This window comes from Oncorhynchus mykiss, chromosome 23, assembly GCF_057628025.1.
Source record: "Oncorhynchus mykiss isolate SJ-2025 chromosome 23, ASM5762802v1, whole genome shotgun sequence".
Taxonomy (NCBI): domain Eukaryota; kingdom Metazoa; phylum Chordata; class Actinopteri; order Salmoniformes; family Salmonidae; genus Oncorhynchus; species Oncorhynchus mykiss.
In genome coordinates this window covers 51274527-51294422 of record NC_143044.1, presented here as the reverse complement: position 1 = coordinate 51294422, position 19896 = coordinate 51274527, and the positions used below count along the sequence as shown (strand labels likewise).

At 45.8% G+C, this 19896-nt stretch overlaps 1 protein-coding gene across 8 annotated transcripts in view; it reads left to right on the top strand.

Moving 5' to 3' along the window:
- Positions 1–19896, top strand: part of LOC110514479 (protein FAM135A) — a 50455-nt gene that overhangs the window by 17920 nt on the left and 12639 nt on the right. For 2 of the 8 annotated variants that reach the window (XM_090217604.1, XM_090217600.1), the window contains exons 4-13: positions 3505–3644; positions 9015–9085; positions 9573–9746; positions 9961–10087; positions 13168–13321; positions 15010–15087; positions 16956–17005; positions 17317–17475; positions 18777–18850; positions 19470–19624. In XM_090217604.1, the coding sequence (XP_090073730.1) occupies positions 3505–3644; positions 9015–9085; positions 9573–9746; positions 9961–10087; positions 13168–13321; positions 15010–15087; positions 16956–17005; positions 17317–17475; positions 18777–18850; positions 19470–19624 (1182 nt within the window). The remainder of the gene's footprint in view (positions 1–3504; positions 3645–9014; positions 9086–9572; positions 9747–9960; positions 10088–13167; positions 13322–15009; positions 15088–16955; positions 17006–17316; positions 17476–18776; positions 18851–19469; positions 19625–19896) is intronic. The other 6 variants (XM_090217605.1, XM_090217601.1, XM_090217607.1 and 3 more) reach the window with 3 other exon arrangements.

The following is a 19896-nucleotide window of genomic DNA, read 5'->3' as shown; positions in this document are numbered from 1 at the left end:
AATCAATAATGTTCCAACCAGAGAATTCCTTTGTCTTTAGAAAGGCACTGGAACGAGAGGTAACTCTGTCGGGAGCGCGCGTCATGAGACCGAGGCACTATGCCAGAACACTGACTCAAACAGGTCTCATGAGCCCCTCCTTTATAGTAGAATCCTCATTCACATTTAAAAAGACAGTTGACATCTAGTGGAAGCCCTAGGAAGTGCAACCTCATCCATATCTCAATGTGTACTTGGTAGGCCAAGCTTTGAAAAACTACAAACCTCAGATGTCCCACTTCCTGGTTGGATTTTTCTCAGGTTTTCGCCTACCATATGAGTTCTGTTATACTCAGACATCATTCAAACAGTTTTAGAAACTTCAGAGTGTTTTCTATCCAATACTAATAATAGTATGCATATATTAGCATCTGGGACAGAGTAGGAGGCAGTTCACTCTGGGCACGCTATTCATCCAAAAGTGAAAATGCTGCCCCCTATCCAACTGGATCCTTGATACTATTTTCTAGTGTAGGTGACCACCTATAAAAGCTAACTTGTATGGTTGATTCATTTGTCAGAGAGGTTATTTCAAAGGGCAGCAAGCTGAGAGATGATAAATATGATATGAAGCTCTCCTCTAAATCGTCTGGTCTGATTTTGTGCGTTCCAGAATGGTGATGCTGTCTCTTTTAATGTGAAAGATGGCGTTCATCTAGAGTTCCAATGTGTGAGTTGAATATCCATTTGAACTGACAGTGATACTCTTGGTTGAATGACATTGAGGGAAGCCCTTCAGATGAATGTGGATTTGGTCTACTTCTCCATTGGGTTTTGTTGTTGGTTTGTAGTTGGCATAGTGGCAGGACTGGTTGATCTCACAAAACCAGCCTTGTTCCCAGCTCTTTTCTGAGTCCTGGCAGCCTGGAACAGTCACAGCTCATCCCTGTCCTGGTCTGCACTGAGAGGAATGCCTTTGCTCCCTCCACTGCAGCCTCACAATACGCTGCATTCTGTCCCCCAACAACCAATCCTCCTGTCACAGTGAGGATTAAGAGGGGACAAAGGAGGATGAGATTGCAGGATGCTCCAGTGTTTTCTGCTCTGAGCCTGATAGGAGTCAGTGAGAGGCTGAGAGCTTTAGCTGAGTGAGATTGGTTCTTCCTCCTCACCTCAACCCTGGGGTTTCTAAGTGGCCTATTAATAGGAGGCCTTGTCTCTGGTCTCTTGCTAGCCAGGTCTCTCTGGCATTGGTAGTACACCCAATTGACTAGAGTTGGTGTTATACTTTAAGTGGTGAAAAAGGCTAATTCCCCAAAATGGGGTTGTTTCATTTTCAGCAGAAAGCTGTTCCATGAGCTTGCATTGTATTTTCCACCATCAGTATGGTGTTTTCCTTCCTGGGTTGGAGGATTCCTGTTCCTCTCTGGTCTTTCCCTCCACGGCTATAGTGCTGTTAGTACCTCTACGGCTGATCTCATAGTTGTAGGTTCTATAGTGCTGTTAGTTCCTCCACGGCTGATCTCATAGTTGCAGGTTCTGTAGTGCTGTTAGTTCCTCCACGGCTGATCTCATAGTTGCAGGTTCTATAGTGCTGTTAGTTCCGCCACGGCTGATCTCGTAGTTGCAGGTTCTATAGTGCTGTTAGTTCCTCCACGGCTGATCACATAGTTGCAGGTTCTGTAGTGCTGTTAGTTCCTCCACGGCTGATCTCATAGTTGCAGGTTCTATAGTGCTGTTAGTTCCTCCACGGCTGATCTCATAGTTGCAGGTTCTGTAGTGCTGTTAGTTCCTCCACGGCTGATCTCATAGTTGCAGGTTCTATAGTGCTGTTAGTTCCTCCACGGCTGATCTCGTAGTTGCAGGTTCTATAGTGCTGTTAGTTCCTCCACGGCTGATCACATAGTTGCAGGTTCTATAGTGCTGTTAATCACCTAGAAAGGATAGGAAATGGTTAGTCATCCTTGTAAGCCATCAGCCATGTGTAAAAACAACCAACAGACTGACTGCGTCTGTTGGCTGTGTCTATGCTGCCAGGACATGCCTCAGACTGCTGCCAGGTCACAGCTGACATCCTGGATGTCTGCTAGAGGGAACATGTACTGTAAGCTGTTCATAGGAAGTTAACTGGCCAACTTCTCACCGGTACCTAGTAGTGCTGGGAATTGCCAGGGACCTCACGATACGATATTATCACCATACTTTGGTGCCGATGTGATATGTGTCACAATTCTCACAATTCTATATGTATTGCTATTCGATACTGTGATTTTATTAGGATTCCATGTTCCCAACATATTGCTCACCATATGTCTGCTGCAGAGGGACAGAGAGCCAATGGAAAACCAGTTTTGATCTGTCATGGAAATAAAAGTACTAAAAACAAATTGGCTACTTATTTAAAAAGAAGATGGAGAAAAAGTTTTGGTACAGCTAAGCAGCGCAAAAATGTATATTGCGATAGTCATAATTATGCGATGTATCGTCATATTATTCTGATATGTTACTGTTTGGCTTTTTCCCCCTATTAGTAGTACCTAACCCCCCCTCCTCTCAGTATCTAACCCCCCCTCCTCTCAGTATCTAACCCCCCCTTCTCTCAGTATCTAACCCCCCCTCCTCTCAGTATCTACCCCCCCTCCTCTCAGTACCTACCCCCCCTCCTCTCAGTACCTACCCCCCCTCCTCTCAGTACCTAACCCCCCACTCCTCTCAGTACCTAACCCCCCCCACTCCTCTCAGTACCTAACCCCCCACTCCTCTCAATACCTAACCCCCCCCCACTCCTCTCAATACCTAACCCCCCCCCCCCTCCTCTCAGTACCTAACCCCCCCCTCCTCTCAGTATCTAACCCCCCCTCCTCTCAGTATCTAACCCCCCCTCCTCTCAGTACCTACCCCCCCTCCTCTCAGTACCTAACCCCCCCACTCCTCTCAGTACCTAACCCCCCCCACTCCTCTCAATACCTAACCCCCCCCCCCTCCTCTCAGTACCTAACCTCCCCTCTCCTCTCAGTACCTAACCTCCCCCTCTGTACCTACCCCCCCTCCTCTCAGTACCCAACCCCCCCTCCTCTCAGTACCCAACCCCCCCTCCTCTCAGTACCTAACCCCCCCCCTCCTCTCAGTACCTAACCCCCCCACTTCTCTCAGTACCTAACCCCCCCACTTCCCTCCAGTACCTAACCCCCCCCCCCCACTCCTCTCCAGTGTCTAACCCCCCCCCACTCCTCTCCAGTGTCTAACCCCCCCCCACTCCTCTCCAGTGTCTAACCCCCCCACTCCTCTCCAGTGTCTAACCCCCCCACTCCTCTCCAGTGTCTAACCCCCCCACTCCTCTCCAGTGTCTAACCCCCCCACTCCTCTCCAGTGTCTAACCCCCCCACTCCTCTCCAGTGTCTAACCCCCCACTCCTCTCCAGTTCCTAGCCTCCGGTTAATCTCAGTTATTTTGTTGATACAGTCATTGTGTATTACTGTGTTGATGTAAGTTTTCTGCATTCAAACAAATGTCTTCTCATTACAGGTTCTGATCTGGCCTTCCCTGCGGCTGTGGTCGATGATGTCATCTGCAGCAAGACCTTCCAGATCCTCTATAAGAACGAGGAGGTGGTTGTCAATGATGTGCTGGTGTTCAAAATCATGATGCTGCTGGATGAGAAGAAGGTAATGAAGCTAGATTGTAGGCTAAGACGAGGAAGCTAGACTGTAGGTTAAGATGAGGAGGCTAGACTGTAGGCTAAGATGAGGAGGCTAGACTGTAGGCTAAGATGAGGAAGCTAGACTGTAGGCTAAGCTGAGGAAGCTAGACTGTAGGCTAAGCTGAGGAAGCTAGACTGTAGGCTAAGCTGAGGAAGCTAGACTGTAGGCTAAGCTGAGGAAGCTAGACTGTAGGCTAAGACCGTGACCAATGACCAAGTTGTCGTTGTGCTGGTTAGAATCAGTTCTGCTATAGAGGACAATAGGCTGACTTTCACTGAGGCTCTGGCTAGCCTGTGTTCAAATGTCCACAGTAGCATACTACTTACAATGCCCAATACATTGCTTCACACTGAGTGAGCTTGAGCTCCACTGCAGTGATCCATATGATTGGCCAATTAGATGCAGGCTATTTAGCCTAGATTTATTTAGATTTAATGTAGACAATTTAGCCTAATATCTCACATGGATATTGTTCACAATAGCAGGTTATAAAATAAATACCTGTTATGATGGTATGGATATAGGAGGAGAGATGTGGTATGATGGTATGGATATAGGAGGAGAGACATGGTATGGATATAGGAGGAGAGACGTGGTATGATGGTATGGATATAGGAAGAGAGACGTGTTATGATGGTATGGATATAGGAAGAGAGACGTGGTATGATGGTATGGATATAGGAAGAGAGACGTGGTATGATGGTATGGATATAGGAAGAGAGACACGGTATGATGGTATGGATATAGGAAGAGAGACACGGTATGATGGTATGGATATAGGAAGAGAGACGTGGTATGATGGTATGGATATAGGAGGAGAGACACGGTATGATGGTATGGATATAGGAAGAGAGACACGGTATGATGGTATGGATATAGGAAGAGAGACGTGGTATGATGGTATGGATATAGGAAGAGAGACACGGTATGGATATAGGAAGAGAGATGTGGTATGATGGTATGGATATAGGAGGAGAGACGTGGTATGATGGTATGGATATAGGAAGAGAGACGTGGTATGATGGTATGGATATAGGAGGAGAGACGTGGTATGATGGTATGGATATAGGAAGAGAGACAAGGTATGATGGTATGGATATACAGTGCCTTGCGAAAGTATTCGGCCCCCTTGAACTTTGCGACCTTTTGCCACATTTCAGGCTTCAAACATAAAGATATAAAACTGTATTTTTTTGTGAAGAATCAACAACAAGTGGGACACAATCATGAAGTGGAACGGCATTTATTGGATATTTCAAACTTTTTTAACAAATCAAAAACTGAAAAATTGGGCGTGCAAAATTATTCAGCCCCTTTACTTTCAGTGCAGCAAACTCTCTCCAGAAGTTCAGTGAGGATCTCTGAATGATCCAATGTTGACCTAAATGACTAATGATGATAAATACAATCCACCTGTATGTAATCAAGTCTCCGTATAAATGCACCTGCACTGTGATAGTCTCAGAGGTCCGTTAAAAGCGCAGAGAGCATCATGAAGAACAAGGAACACACCAGGCAGGTCCGAGATACTGTTGTGAAGAAGTTTAAAGCCCGATTTGGATACAAAAAGATTTCCCAAGCTTTAAACATCCCAAGGAGCACTGTGCAAGCGATAATATTGAAATGGAAGGAGTATCAGACCACTGCAAATCTACCAAGACCTGGCCGTCCCTCTAAACTTTCAGCTCATACAAGGAGAAGACTGATCAGAGATGCAGCCAAGAGGCCCATGATCACTCTGGATGAACTGCAGAGATCTACAGCTGAGGTGGGAGACTCTGTCCATAGGACAACAATCAGTCATATATTGCACAAATCTGGCCTTTATGGAAGAGTGGCAAGAAGAAAGACATTTCTTAAAGATATCCATAAAAAGTGTCGTTTAAAGTTTGCCACAAGCCACCTGGGAGACACACCAAACATGTGGAAGAAGGTGTTCTGGTCAGATGAAACCAAAATTGAACTTTTTGGCAACAATGCAAAACGTTATGTTTGGCGTAAAAGCAGCACAGCTCATCACACTGAACACACCATCCCCACTGTCAAACATGGTGGTGGCAGCATCATGGTTTGGGCCTGCTTTTCTTCAGCAGGGACAGGGAAGATGGTTAAAATTGATGGGAAGATGGATGGAGCCAAATACAGGACCATTCTGGAAGAAAACCTGATGGAGTCTGCAAAAGACCTGAGACTGGGACGGAGATTTGTCTTCCAACAAGACAATGATCCAAAACATGAAGCAAAATCTACAATGGAATGGTTCAAAAATAAACATATCCAGGTGTTAGAATGGCCAAGTCAAATTCCAGACCTGAATCCAATCGAAAATCTGTGGAAAGAACTGAAAACTGCTGTTCACAAATGCTCTCCATCCAACCTCACTGAGCTCGAGCTGTTTTGCAAGGAGGAATGGGAAAAAATGTCAGTCTCTCGATGTGCAAAACTGATAGAGACATACCCCAAGCGACTTACAGCTGTAATCGCAGCAAAAGGTGGCGCTACAAAGTATTAACTTAAGGGGGCTGAATAATTTTGCACGCCCAATTTTTCAGTTTTTGATTTGTTAAAAAAGTTTGAAATATCCAAAAATTTCGTTCCACTTCATGATTGTGTCCCACTTGTTGTTGATTCTTCACAAAAAAATACAGTTTTATATCTTTATGTTTGAAGCCTGAAATGTGGCAAAAGGTCGCAAAGTTCAAGGGGGCAGAATACTTTCGCAAGGCACTGTAGGAAGAGAGAGGTGGTATGATGGGATGGTTATAGGAGGAGAGACGTGGTATGATGGTATGGATATAGGAAGAGAGACGTGGTATGATGGTATGGATATAGGAAGAGAGACACGGTATGGTTTTTCCACTCTGAAGGGTTTCCTCTGATTTCTATCCATTCATACTAATGTACTACTAAGAATGCATGTCCAGTACTGCACATTGCTTCATACTACGTAGTACGTACTACTAAGAATGCATGTCCAGTACTGCACATTGCTTCATACTACGTAGTACGTACTACTAAGAATGCATGTCCAGTACTGCACATTACTTCATACTACGTAGTACGTACTACTAAGAATGCATGTCCAGTACTGCACATTGCTTCATACTACGTAGTACGTACTACTAAGAATTCATGCCCAGTACTGCACATTGCTTCATACTACGTAGTACGTACTACTAAGAATTCATGCCCAGTACTGCATATTGCTTCATACTACGTAGTACGTACTACTAAGAATGCATGTCCAGTACTGCACATTACTTTATACTACGTAGTACGTACTACTAAGAATGCATGCCCAGTACTGCACATTGCTTCATACTACGTAGTACGTACTACTAAGAATGCATGTCCAGTACTGCACATTACTTTATACTACGTAGTACGTACTACTAAGAATGCATGTCCAGTACTGCACATTGCTTCATACTACGTAGTACGTACTACTAAGAATGCATGTCCAGTACTGCACATTACTTTATACTACGTAGTACGTACTACTAAGAATGCATGCCCAGTACTGCACATTGCTTCATACTACGTAGTACGTACTACTAAGAATTCATGCCCAGTACTGCATATTGCTTCATACTACGTAGTACGTACTACTAAGAATGCATGCCCAGTACTGCACATTGCTTCATACTACGTAATACGTACTAATAAGAATTCATGCCCAGTACTGCATATTGCTTCATACTACGTAGTACGTACTACTAAGAATGCATGCCCAGTACTGCACATTGCTTCATACTACGTAATACGTACTAATAAGAATGCATGCCCAGTACTGCACATTGCTTCATACTACGTAATACGTACTAATAAGAATGCATGCCCAGTATTGCACATTGCTTCATACTACGTAGTACGTACTAGAGGTCGACCGATTAATCGGAATGGCCGAGTTTTCATAACAATTGGAAATCGGTATTTTTGGGTGCCGATTATTTTAATTTTTACACCTTTATTTAATCTTTATTTAACTAGGCAAGTCAGTTAAGAACACATTTTTATTTTCAATGGCGGCCTAGGAACGGTGGGCTAACTGCCTCGTTCAGGGGCAGAAAGACAGATTTTCACCTTGTCAGCTCGGGGGATCCAATCTTGCAACCTACAGTTAACTAGTCCAACGCAATAACGACCTGCCTCTCTCTCGTTGTACTCCACAAGGAGACTGCCTGTTACGCAAATGCAGTAAGCCAAGGTAAGTTGCTAGATAGCATTAAATTTATCTTATGAAAAACAATCAATCATAATCACTAGTTAACTACACATGGTTGATGATATTACTAGATATTATCTAGCGTGTCCTGTGTTGCATATAATCTGACTGAGCATACAAGTATCTAAGTATCTGACTGAGCGGTGGTAGGCAGAAGCAGGCGCGTAAACATTCATTCGAACAGCACTTTCGTGTGTTTTGCCAGCAGCTCTTCGTTGTGCGTCAAGCATTGCGCTGTTTATGACTTCAAACCTATCAACTCCTGAGATGAGGCTGGTGTAACCGAAGTGAAATGGCTGGCTAGATAGCGTTTCAAACATTTCACTCGCTCTGAGCCTTGGGGTGGTTGTTTCCCTTGCTCTGCATGGGTAACGCTGCTTCGATGTGGTGGCTGTTGTCGTTTTGCTGCTGGTTCGAGCCCAGGGAGGAGCGAGGAGAGGGATGGAAGCTATACTGTTACACTGGCAATACTAAAGTGCCTATAAGAACATCCAATAGTCAGGTTAATGAAATACAAAGAGGGAAATGGTATAGAGGGAAATAGGGATATTGAAGACTCATGTTAAAAGGAACCACCAGCTTTCATATGTTCTCATGTTCTGAGCAAGGAACTGAAACGTTAGCTTTCTTACATGGCACATATTGCACTTTTACTTTCTTCTCCAACACTTTGTTTTTGCATTATTTAAACCAAATTGAACATGTTTCATTATCTACTTGAGGCTAAATTGATTTTATTGATGTATTATATTAAGTTAAAATAAGTGTTAATTCAATATTGTTGTAATTGTCATTATTACAAATACATATATTTTTTAAATCGGCCGATTAATCGGTATCGGCTTTTTTTGGTCCTCCAATAATCGGTATCGGCGTTGAAAAATCATAATCGGTCGACCTCTAGTACGTACTACTAAGAATGCATGCCCAGTACTGCACATTGCTTCATACTAAGTAGTACGCTAGTGAATGGTGCTCTTGGGTTGTTGTCATGGTGGAAATCAGTTCCTCTGTCGATGGGAGAAAGGCTCACTGTCACTATCACTCACTCCGTTTCTTTTCCCCCTCTGAAATGATTGTTTCCCCTGTCTGTTTCTATCCCTCTTCAGGTAGAAGAATCCCTCAATGACATGGACTTCCAGCTGTCTCTGGAGTTATACTTCACAGATGGAGACTTCTCGTACGTTTCATCATGGCCGAACACTGTGCTTCTTATGCTGTTACCAAACCTGTGTTCAAACACCATTTGAAGTCTTAGATACTGTACTTCTAGTGTTTTCTTTAGCCTGCCCAGACAGCCAGATGGATGGGGGTGGCAGGTTTGCAACTAAAACACCAGACAAGCTCATTCAACCCCAGATAAAGTTTTTTAAATTCTTCATGTAGTATTTTAACCCAGATCTGGCTATTTTTAGATGAAGATTGTGTTTTTGGATCTCTGCTATGGTGTCCTTAATAAACCCGTCTGCCGGCACTTTTTAGACACGTCTGATGGGGTCTGTTTATACCAAGGGAGTGTGCAGCAGTGCATTTCAAGTCGAATATTTCCCAATACTTTAGATGGAAACATTGCGCATAGTTTTTTAATATTCTTTATGCATCTATATGAATACATTTTTCTATTGTATGATTTGAGTTTCTCCAGCAGATACGTTCTTTCCCACTAGGCCCGAGGAGCTCAGCTCCCTGCAGAACATCAGCAGTCGTTCGCTCCGCTTGCACTTTAGCCTGAACCGAGGCATCCACCAACACATCAATATCATGTTCGACTACTTCCACCTGTCTGTCGTCTCTATGGCCGTCCACGCATCCCTGGTTGCCCTGCACCAACCCCTCATCAGGTAACACCCCCCCCCCCCCCCCCACTGTATAGGATATATCATCACGTTCATAAATAAGCATACGTCTCTGGATAAGAGCGTCTGCTAAATGACTAAGATGTAAATCTACACTATATTTATCCAGCCTCCAGTTTAGACTTTGTCTTCAGTGCAGTATAACTGAAAGGTGTTGACCAGTAAGGCCTGATTCCTTAATGGCTGTTGTCTGTTGTAGTTTCCCCCGGCTAGTGAAGAGTACATGGCTGAATCGCACCGCCCCCCAGCAGAGTAAAGACTCTGTCATCCCGGCCCTGGAGAATGTGGTGTTTGGAACCAGCTATGTCAAACAGCTGTCTGCTGATGTAAGTATAGATTAGGCCTCAGGGCTGTCTTCCTCTAAAAAAAATGTTTCTCGTCTGAGTTGTCTGTTCTAAAACATGTATTTTTCCATATATTGATACACCCTATAAAATCAACTATATGTACTGAGCTTGTCTGATGCTTTAAGGGCACTGTGATTGAATAATTAAGACGCACAGATGACTCAAGACGGAGCCAGAGATCAACATAACCAAAATAAAAATACATTTTCCCCGACCCTCCTCCTCCCGCTCCTGCTATGACGTTTCCACTGGATCAGACCATGATATGTTTCCCTTTTATCGATGGGAGAAAGATGGAAAGAATTTTCAAATACATTGAGGAACTATTGTCTTTCTCAATGGATGTAAAAATATACTTTGTTCACCTGCTGTTTGGGGTAAAGAAATAAACACTTTGAGAAGATCCACAGCTCATTAGTGGTGATGAGTTAAGACAATCACAGATACTATCAGACTTCCCCAAATAGGCACATTTCTACATAGGCCAGGTAGCCTAGGTCTACATCTATGGATAATCAGGTGCACGTCCTTAAACAATATTAACAGCAGCGCTCCAAACATAATACAATGAATAAATTGACCAAACTCTTAAATGGAATGAAATAAACCAAAATGTGTCACTCACGAGTGTAGCACAGGTTGTGAGCTCTGCAAACAACGTGTTCACTCTGACATGGAGAATGGTAATTACAAACCAATTAGTCCTCAACCTCCAGATTAATCAGTCATCTCTCACTAATGGCTTCTAGTAGCTCCTCTTCTTCCCTGACTGTAGGCCAAATAATAATATGTTGAATCCATTAACAGAAATGACCGGAACAAAACAAACATAGATAGATGAGATATGATGAGAATGAAAGGTACTACTGGTGTTATGTGTCCATGGTGAATTGATAGAATTTAACAATCGAAGGGCAAACTATTCACGCAGTTAATATGAAACAATGAATTGGCCGGAGAAGATGCATTCTGAAGAATGAGTGTTCCGCTGACAGGGACAATCTGCTAGTAATGACTTCTATAAGAGTGAGTGTTCTGCTGCCAGGGACAAGCTGCTAGTAATGACTTCTATAAGAATGAGTGTTCTGCTGACAGGGACAATCTGCTAGTAATGACTTCTATAAGAATGAGTGTTCTGCTGACAGGGACAATCTGCTAGTAATGACTTCTATAAGAATGAGTGTTCTGCTGACAGGGACAAGCTGCTAGTAATGACTTCTATAAGAGTGAGTGTTCTGCTGACAGGGACAATCTGCTAGTAATGACTTCTATAAGAATGAGTGTTCCGCTGACAGGGACAAGCTGCTAGTAATGACTTCTATAAGAGTGAGTGTTCCGCTGACAGGGACAAGCTGCTAGTAATGACTTCTATAAGAATGAGTGTTCTGCTGCTAGTAATGACTTCTATAAGAATGAGTGTTCTGCTGCCAGGGACAAGCTGCTAGTAATGACTTCTATAAGAGTGAGTGTTCTGCTGCCAGGGACAAGCTGCTAGTAATGACTTCTATAAGAATGAGTGTTCTGCTGACAGGGACAATCTGCTAGTAATGACTTCTATAAGAATGAGTGTTCTGCTGCTAGTAATGACTTCTATAAGAATGAGTGTTCTGCTGACAGGGACAATCTGCTAGTAATGACTTCTATAAGAATGAGTGTTCTGCTGACAGGGACAATCTGCTAGTAATGACTTCTATAAGAATGAGTGTTCTGCTGACAGGGACAAGCTGCTAGTAATGACTTCTATAAGAATGAGTGTTCTGCTGACAGGGACAAGCTGCTAGTAATGACTTCTATAAGAATGAGTGTTCTGCTGCCAGGGACAAGCTGCTAGTAATGACTTCTATAAGAATGAGTGTTCTGCTGCTAGTAATGACTTCTATAAGAATGAGTGTTCTGCTGCCAGGGACAAGCTGTACTTCATAAAGACTGTAAGGTACAGGGCAGAAGGAAAACAAGTTGTGGTAGGAGAGGTTATTGACCGATGAGATGGGGAAGAAGAAGCTCTACTAGAAACCATTAGGGAGAGTTGGATGTTGGATTTAGCTGGAGGTCTAAGAGTAACTGGTTTGTAATAACACCGACATGGAGAAGGGGAGCTAATAGCTACCCCCCTACCCCCCCCCCCCCCCCCCCCCCCCCCCCCCCCCCCACACACACACACACACACACACACACACACACAGGGTTGATGCCTGAATGCAACATGTTCACTGAAGTGGAATGCTAGAGACAATGCTCAGTCCCCTTGTCACTCTAAGATACATGCAGCAAGACCTAATGGGGCAGCTCAGAACACACACACAGACACACAGAGAGAGCTCAGAAAGCAGTGAAATCCATCGACCTCTTCTCCTAGTTTCATAACAGCCATCCTCCTTAGTAATGGCTATCCAGTCAGTGGTACCATACAGGTTATTTCACATCATATTATTTGCAGGCAGTAAATGGAAGGGATAAGGGTTATGTGATTCATATTAATTGCAGGCAGTAAATGGAAGGGATAAGGGTTATATGATTCATATCATGTTCGAGCTGCATATTTTATATGTTACATTTTGCCAGATGACAGGTCTGATGAGATGCTGGTCTATGACTGATGTATTTGGGGAAGCCAGCTAATTCTTCCCATAACAGACGGAAAATGTGATTAGATAAGAAATATCTTGGCCCATTAGAAATATCTTGGCCCATTAGAAAGATCTTGGCCCGCTAGAAAGATCGTGGCCCATTTAGAAAGATCGTGGCCCATTTAGAAAGATCTTGGCCCATTTAGAAAGATCTTGGCCCATTTAGAAAGATCTTGGCCCATTTAGAAAGATCTTGGCATAGGCAAAGCAGCATAATAGTATCAATAGAATAAAAGGGGAACAATGGATTTGAAGTTTAGGAAGCAGCCATTACTTAGTAAACCAGAAAGCAGTGCAATGAGGAATCCATTCTCTTCTCTGTGACCTTGTCTTGACTGTGTGTGTGTCACAGCATCTGTGACTTGTTATAGCCTGTTATGACCTGTTATTTATGACCTGTTATTAACACCCTGTGTGTCTCCCTCCCTTCAGGGCAGAACATTCCTGGTGTCAGACCAATGTCTGCAGCATGCATTCAGTCTTCACCACAGTCTCTGTGCCAGCCTACTGCTGGCCTACCAGGGCCTGTTTGGTTACTTCACCTCCGTCAGCAAGGACCTGCCCTCCTCACACCGCATGGAGCTAGGTAGACCTACACTACACCATGGTAACACTAGAAACAGTCAGTCACACACCGATCACATTGCCAGGTGGCTGCATGGAGAAAAACAGTGTCAACTGAAATGGAAAGAATCTCCAGGATGTTGATGCTCCACAGATGTAATGGATCTGTGGCGCTGACAGACTGGGTCATTCCCCCATAGTCCATTTATTACCTCAGTTTTGGCATTGACATTACAACACTGGACCTGCAGCTTGATTTGACTGCAGGGTTTGAGTTGAAGAATTAGATTTAGAGAGCCCTGATACCCAGTGAGAGAATTACAGGACATTCAACTGTGTATTACACCTCAACATGATCCAGAAACACACACCTCTAGCCTGCTGCCAGACTTTACTGTTAGAACGCTCTTGTTTAATGTTGTGCTCTTCTCTCTCTTGCTTTTTCCAATGTCTGTATCTAGAATGAGTATGATGTATTGTACATTTGTCTTCATCAACTGGCTGTGTTGTTTATCATAGTATTTGCATGTCATCATTTGCTCCCTGCCTCCTACAAAAATAATTCCTTTCAGCCGTTCTAGAAGGAAGTTGATGGTAGTAGTTGACTTGCTCACCCTTGGAGTCACAACATCAACTCTCCTCCCTACAACTAGCTGTGGTCTGGTGCTTCACAGACTGTTAGTCACAGTCACAACATTAACTCTCCTCCCTATAACTAGCTGTGGTCTGGTGCTTCACAGACTGTTAGTCACAGTCACAACATCAACTCTCCTCCCTACAACTAGCTGTGGTCTGGTGCTTCACAGACTGTTAGTCACAACATCAACTCTCCTCCCTACAACTAGCTGTGGTCTGGTGGTTCACAGACTGTTAGTCACAACATCAACTCTCCTCCCTACAACTAGCTGTGGTCTGGTGCTTCACAGACTGTTAGTCACAGTCACAACATCAACTCTCCTCCCTACAACTAGCTGTGGTCTGGTGCTTCACAGACTGTTAGTCACAGTCACAACATTAACTCTCCTCCCTACAACTAGCTGTGGTCTGGTGCTTCAGACTGTTAGTCACAACATCAACTCTCCTCCCTACAACTAGCTGTGGTCTGGTGCTTCACAGACTGTTAGTCACAGTCACAACATCAACTCTCCTCCCTACAACTAGCTGTGGTCTGGTGCTTCACAGACTGTTAGTCACAACATCAACTCTCCTCCCTACAACTAGCTGTGGTCTGGTGCTTCACAGACTGTTAGTCACAGTCACAACATCAACTCTCCTCCCTACAACTAGCTGTGGTCTGGTGCTTCACAGACTGTTAGTCACAGTCACAACATCAACTCTCCTCCCTACAACTAGCTGTGGTCTGGTGCTTCAGACTGTTAGTCACAGTCACAACATCAACTCTCCTCCCTATAACTAGCTGTGGTCTGGTGCTTCACAGACTGTTAGTCACAGTCACAACATCAACTCTCCTCCCTACAACTAGCTGTGGTCTGGTGCTTCACAGACTGTTAGTCACAGTCACAACATCAACTCTCCTCCCTACAACTAGCTGTGGTCTGGTGCTTCACAGACTGTTAGTCACAGTCACAACAAATGTTTCATCCTGAACATGATCAAGTACTTATTAATCCATTCTAACCTTAGAGGGCATAGTAACAACAACAGCAAGGTTAAACATGCCCTTATATATGTGCCAATCACTCCTACTAGCCAAGCCCAGCATGCAAGTCCTTTATGAGAGAGTACTGAGAAGACCCTTCCCTCCAGACCAAAGGCACGTCTTTATAGGTATGTCCCCCCTACCTGAACCCTACCCTCCGTCCCTTCCCTCTACACTCAGTTCAACCTGCTTCTTCATATCTTTTCTTTTCCCGTTTGGTTTCTTTGCTTTCTCCTCTTTTGGTTCCTTTTTCCCCACACACCTGGTAATCTTTCTGTGTGCTTCAATGCCTCAGTCTTTCAGTCACTATAACTCCTAGAGGTCAGTGCCTGTCATAGTCCTCTGTCTGTCATTTATTCACACACTTCCTTCTCCCCACAGGTGGGCCTTCTTCTTCTTGTCTTCTTCTGTCAGTCATATCTCTGGGGGCCAGGTCTCTCTCTCTCTGGCTCTCTTCTTCTAGTCCTTTTCTGTCACAGTCATATCTCTGGGGGCCAGGTCTCTCTCTCTCTCTGGCTCTCTTCTTCTTGTCCTTTTCTGTCACAGTCATATCTCTGGGGGCCAGGTCTCTCTCTCTCTGGCTCTCTTCTTCTAGTCCTTTTCTGTCACAGTCTTATCTCTGGGGGCCAGGTCTCTCTCTCTGGCTCTCTTCTTCTAGTCCTTTTCTGTCACAGTCATATCTCTGGGGGCCAGGTCTCTCTCTCTCTCCTTCTTCTAGTCCTTTTCTGTCACAGTCATATCTCTGGGGGCCAGGTCTCTCTCTCTCTGGCTCTCTTCTTCTAGTCCTTTTCTGTCACAGTCTTATCTCTGGGGGCCAGGTCTCTCTCTCTGGCTCTCTTCTTCTAGTCCTTTTCTGTCACAGTCATATCTCTGGGGGCCAGGTCTCTCTCTCTCTCCTTCTTCTAGCCCTTTTCTGTCACAGTCATATCTCTGGGGGCCAGGTCTCTCTCTCTCTGGCTCTCTTCTTCTAGTCCTTTTCTGTCACAGTCATATCTCTGGGGGCCAGGTCTCTCTCTCTCTCTGGCTCTCTTCTTCTTGTCCTTTTCTGTCACAGTCATATCTCTGGGGGCCAGGTCTCTCTCTCTCTGGCTCTCTTCTTCTAGTCCTTTTCTGTCACAGTCTTATCTCTGGGGGCCAGGTCTCTCTCTCTGGCTCTCTTCTTCTAGTCCTTTTCTGTCACAGTCATATCTCTGGGGGCCAGGTCTCTCTCTCTCTCCTTCTTCTAGTCCTTTTCTGTCACAGTCATATCTCTGGGGGCCAGGTCTCTCTCTCTCTGGCTCTCTTCTTCTAGTCCTTTTCTGTCACAGTCATATCTCTGGGGGCCAGGTCTTTCTTTCTCTCTCTCTCTCTCTCTCTCTGGCTCTCTCTCTCTCTGGCTCTCTCTCTCTCTGGCTCTCTTCTTCTAGTCCTTTTCTGTCACAGTCATATCTCTGGGGGCCAGGTCTCTCTCTCTCTGGCTCTCTTCTTCTAGTCCTTTTCTGTCACAGTCATATCTCTGGGGGCCAGGTCTCTCTCTCTCTCTCCTTCTTCTAGTCCTTTTCTGTCACAGTCATATCTCTCGGGGCCAGGTCTCTCTCTCTCTGGCTCTCTTCTTCTAGTCCTTTTCTGCCACAGTCATATCTCTCGGGGCCAGGTCTCTCTCTCTCTCTCTCTCTCTCTCTCTCTCTCTCTCTCTCTCTCTCTCTCTCTCTCTGGCTCTCTGGCTCTCTCTCTCTCTGGCTCTCTTCTATCTTCTAGTCCTTTTCTGCCACAGTCATATCTCTGGGGGCCAGGTCTCTCTCTCTCTCTCTCTCTCTCTCTCTCTCTCTCTCGCTCTCTCTCGCTCTCTCTCTCTCTGGCTCTCTTCTTGTCTTCTCTTCATCCATCTGATTGGCTCTTATGTCTAATGATACCGTTGATTTTCCAGCCTGTCTGTCAGACTTGACAGATCTGTATATGATTGTGGAATTGACAACAAAAAAGGACCTCTTTTAATGCTCTTTGTTTTGTTCTCCAGAGGAACTAGACGTTGAGAACCGTCTCACTGAGCTCTGTGATCAAGTCAAGGTACGATATTAGTTTCTGCCATCAGCTCACTGTCTGAGCCCTTTTCATAGTCAAGTCGATAGGTCTACTTAGTGGACTAATCACTTCCAGCACTATGGCAAGTCTCCCTGACCCAGATTAAAGTCCTGGACTTAAACTCCTGGACAAAGTTCTTCATTGAGTGTGATTGGATTTGAAATCAAATAGAGATGTGCTGACCTCAAGGAAACATGGAAGAATTGGAACAGGGCCTATGTTTGTGTTTTAGCTTGTCTTTGTGGCGCCCCCTGGTGTCTATACGGGGCTAATCCATGTCCCCCTCTCTCCAACAGCAGAGAGCGGAGAGCCCGGACGAGCTGGCAGAGCTGGTCAATATGAACCTGGCCCAGCTGTGTTCCCTCCTCATGGCCCTGTGGGGTCAGTTCCTGGAGGTGGTCTCACTGCAGGAGAATGTTGCTGCCCTGCTGGCTGTGGAACATCACACACTCAGAGTGAGTAGATTAGCAGCACCTAGCACCTCACTAACCCTGCTGACCATGGAGCACCTCACTAACCGTGGAGCACCTCACTAACCCTGCTGACCGTGGAGCACCTCACTAACCCTGCTGACCATGGAGCACCTCACTAACCCTGCTGACCATGGAGCACCTCACTAACCCTGCTGACCGTGGAGCACCTCACTAACCCTGCTGACCGTGGAGCACCTCACTAACCCTGCTGACCGTGGAGCACCTCACTAACCCTGCTGACCATGGAGCACCTCACTAACCCTGCTGACCGTGGAGCACCTCACTAACCCTGCTGACCGTGGAGCACCTCACTAACCCTGCTGACCATGGAGCACCTCACTAACCCTGCTGACCATGGAGCACCTCACTAACCCTGCTGACCGTGGAGCACCTCACTAACCGTGGAGCACCTCACTAACCCTGCTGACCGTGGAGCACCTCACTAACCCTGCTGACCGTGGAGCACCTCACTAACCCTGCTGACCGTGGAGCACCTCACTAACCCTGCTGACCGTGGAGCACCTCACTAACCCTGCTGACCATGGTGCACCTCACTAACCCTGCTGACCATGGTGCACCTCACTAACCCTGCTGACCATGGTGCACCTCACTAACCCTGCTGACCGTGGAGCACCTCACTAACCCTGCCGACCGTGGAGCACCTCACTGACCGTGGAGCACCTCACTAACCCTGCTGACCGTGGAGCACCTCACTAACCCTGCTGACCGTGGAGCACCTCACTAACCCTGCTGACCGTGGAGCACCTCACTAACCCTGCTGACCACGGAGCACCTCACTAACCCTGCTGACCGTAATGCACCTCACTAACCCTGCTGACCGTAATGCACCTCACTAACCCTGCTGACCGTAATGCACCTCACTAACCCTGCTGACCGTAATGCACCTCACTAACCCTGCTGACTGTGGAGCACCTCACTAACCCTGCTGACCGTGGAACACCTCACTAACCCTGCTGACTGTGGAGCACCTCACTAACCCTGCTGACCATGGTGCACCTCACTAACCCTGCTGACCATGGAGCACCTCACTAACCCTGCTGACCGTAATGCACCTCACTAACCGTGGAGCACCTCACTAACCCTGCTGACCGTGGTGCACCTCACTAACCCTGCTGACCGTGGAGCACCTCACTAACCCTGCTGACCGTGGAGCATCTCACTAACCCTGCTGACCGTGGAGCACCTCACTAACCCTGCTGACCGTGGAGCACCTCACTCTGTTCATGTGTTCTCATTCTGGTCTCTTGCTCTCCATATTTCAGGTGCGGAGATTTGCAGAGGCCTTCTTTTGTCTGGAACACCCGAGACAAACGGCACTGGCCTATCAGGAATTACAGTAAGACAAATTACTAACGTGTGTGTGTGTGTGTGTGTGTGTGTGTGTGTGTGTGTGTGTGTGTGTGTGTGTGTGTGTGTGTGTGTGTGTGTATGTGTGTGTCCTGTCTCTGTTTTTATGATTCATTAACCACCAATTCACAATAACAGAAAATGAAGATTTGTACTGTTTTTTTTTTCCCTCCTCACGTCTTCTCTCCCCTCCTCACGTCTTCTCTCCCCTCCTCACATCTTCTCTCCCCTCCTCACGTCTTCTCTCCCCTCCTCACGTCTTCTCTCCCCTCCTCACGTCTTCTCTCCCCTCCTCACGTCTTCTCTCCCCTCCTCACGTCTTCTCTCCCCTCCTCACGTCTTCTCTCCCCTCCTCACGTCTTCTCTCCCCTCCTCACGTCTTCTCTCCCCTCCTCACGTCTTCTCTCCCCTCCTCACGTCTTCTCTCCCCTCCTCACGTCTTCTCTCCCCTCCTCACGTCTTCTCTCCCCTCCTCACGTCTTCCCGCTCTCTCTCCTCCTCACGTCTTCCCTCTCTCCCCTTTTCCCTTTCTCTCCCCTCCTCACGTCTTCTCGCTCTCTCTCCCCTCTTCACGTCTTCTCCTGCTCTCTCTCCCCTCCTCACGTCAGTGCTCACAGCCACCAGCAGATGACCACAGCCATCAAGAGTTCCTCCTACTTCCTGTCTCTACCACCACTTCCTGTTGCATGTGCCGACCTGGACGGGGACGTCAGCTCCCTGCCAATCATCTTCGAGGACAGATACCTGGACTCTATCACGGAAGGTCAGCGACGCAATAGAAATAGAATGAAATAGATTCTGTTTCTATACTTCTAATATGACAGACCGTTAGAGAGACAGCTATTTAAAGCAGGGATGTGATCACTTCAATTTAGAAAAGTCAGGAAAGTAAATATTGTTTTCGGGCTAGGTTATGATATATGTATAGAGGGTTATGTCATATAAGCAGGAATTTGTGATTAATCAGGGAAAATCACATGCACGCTTGCACTTTAAAATATCATTCCTACAATCACAGTAACTTGTTCATTTTAA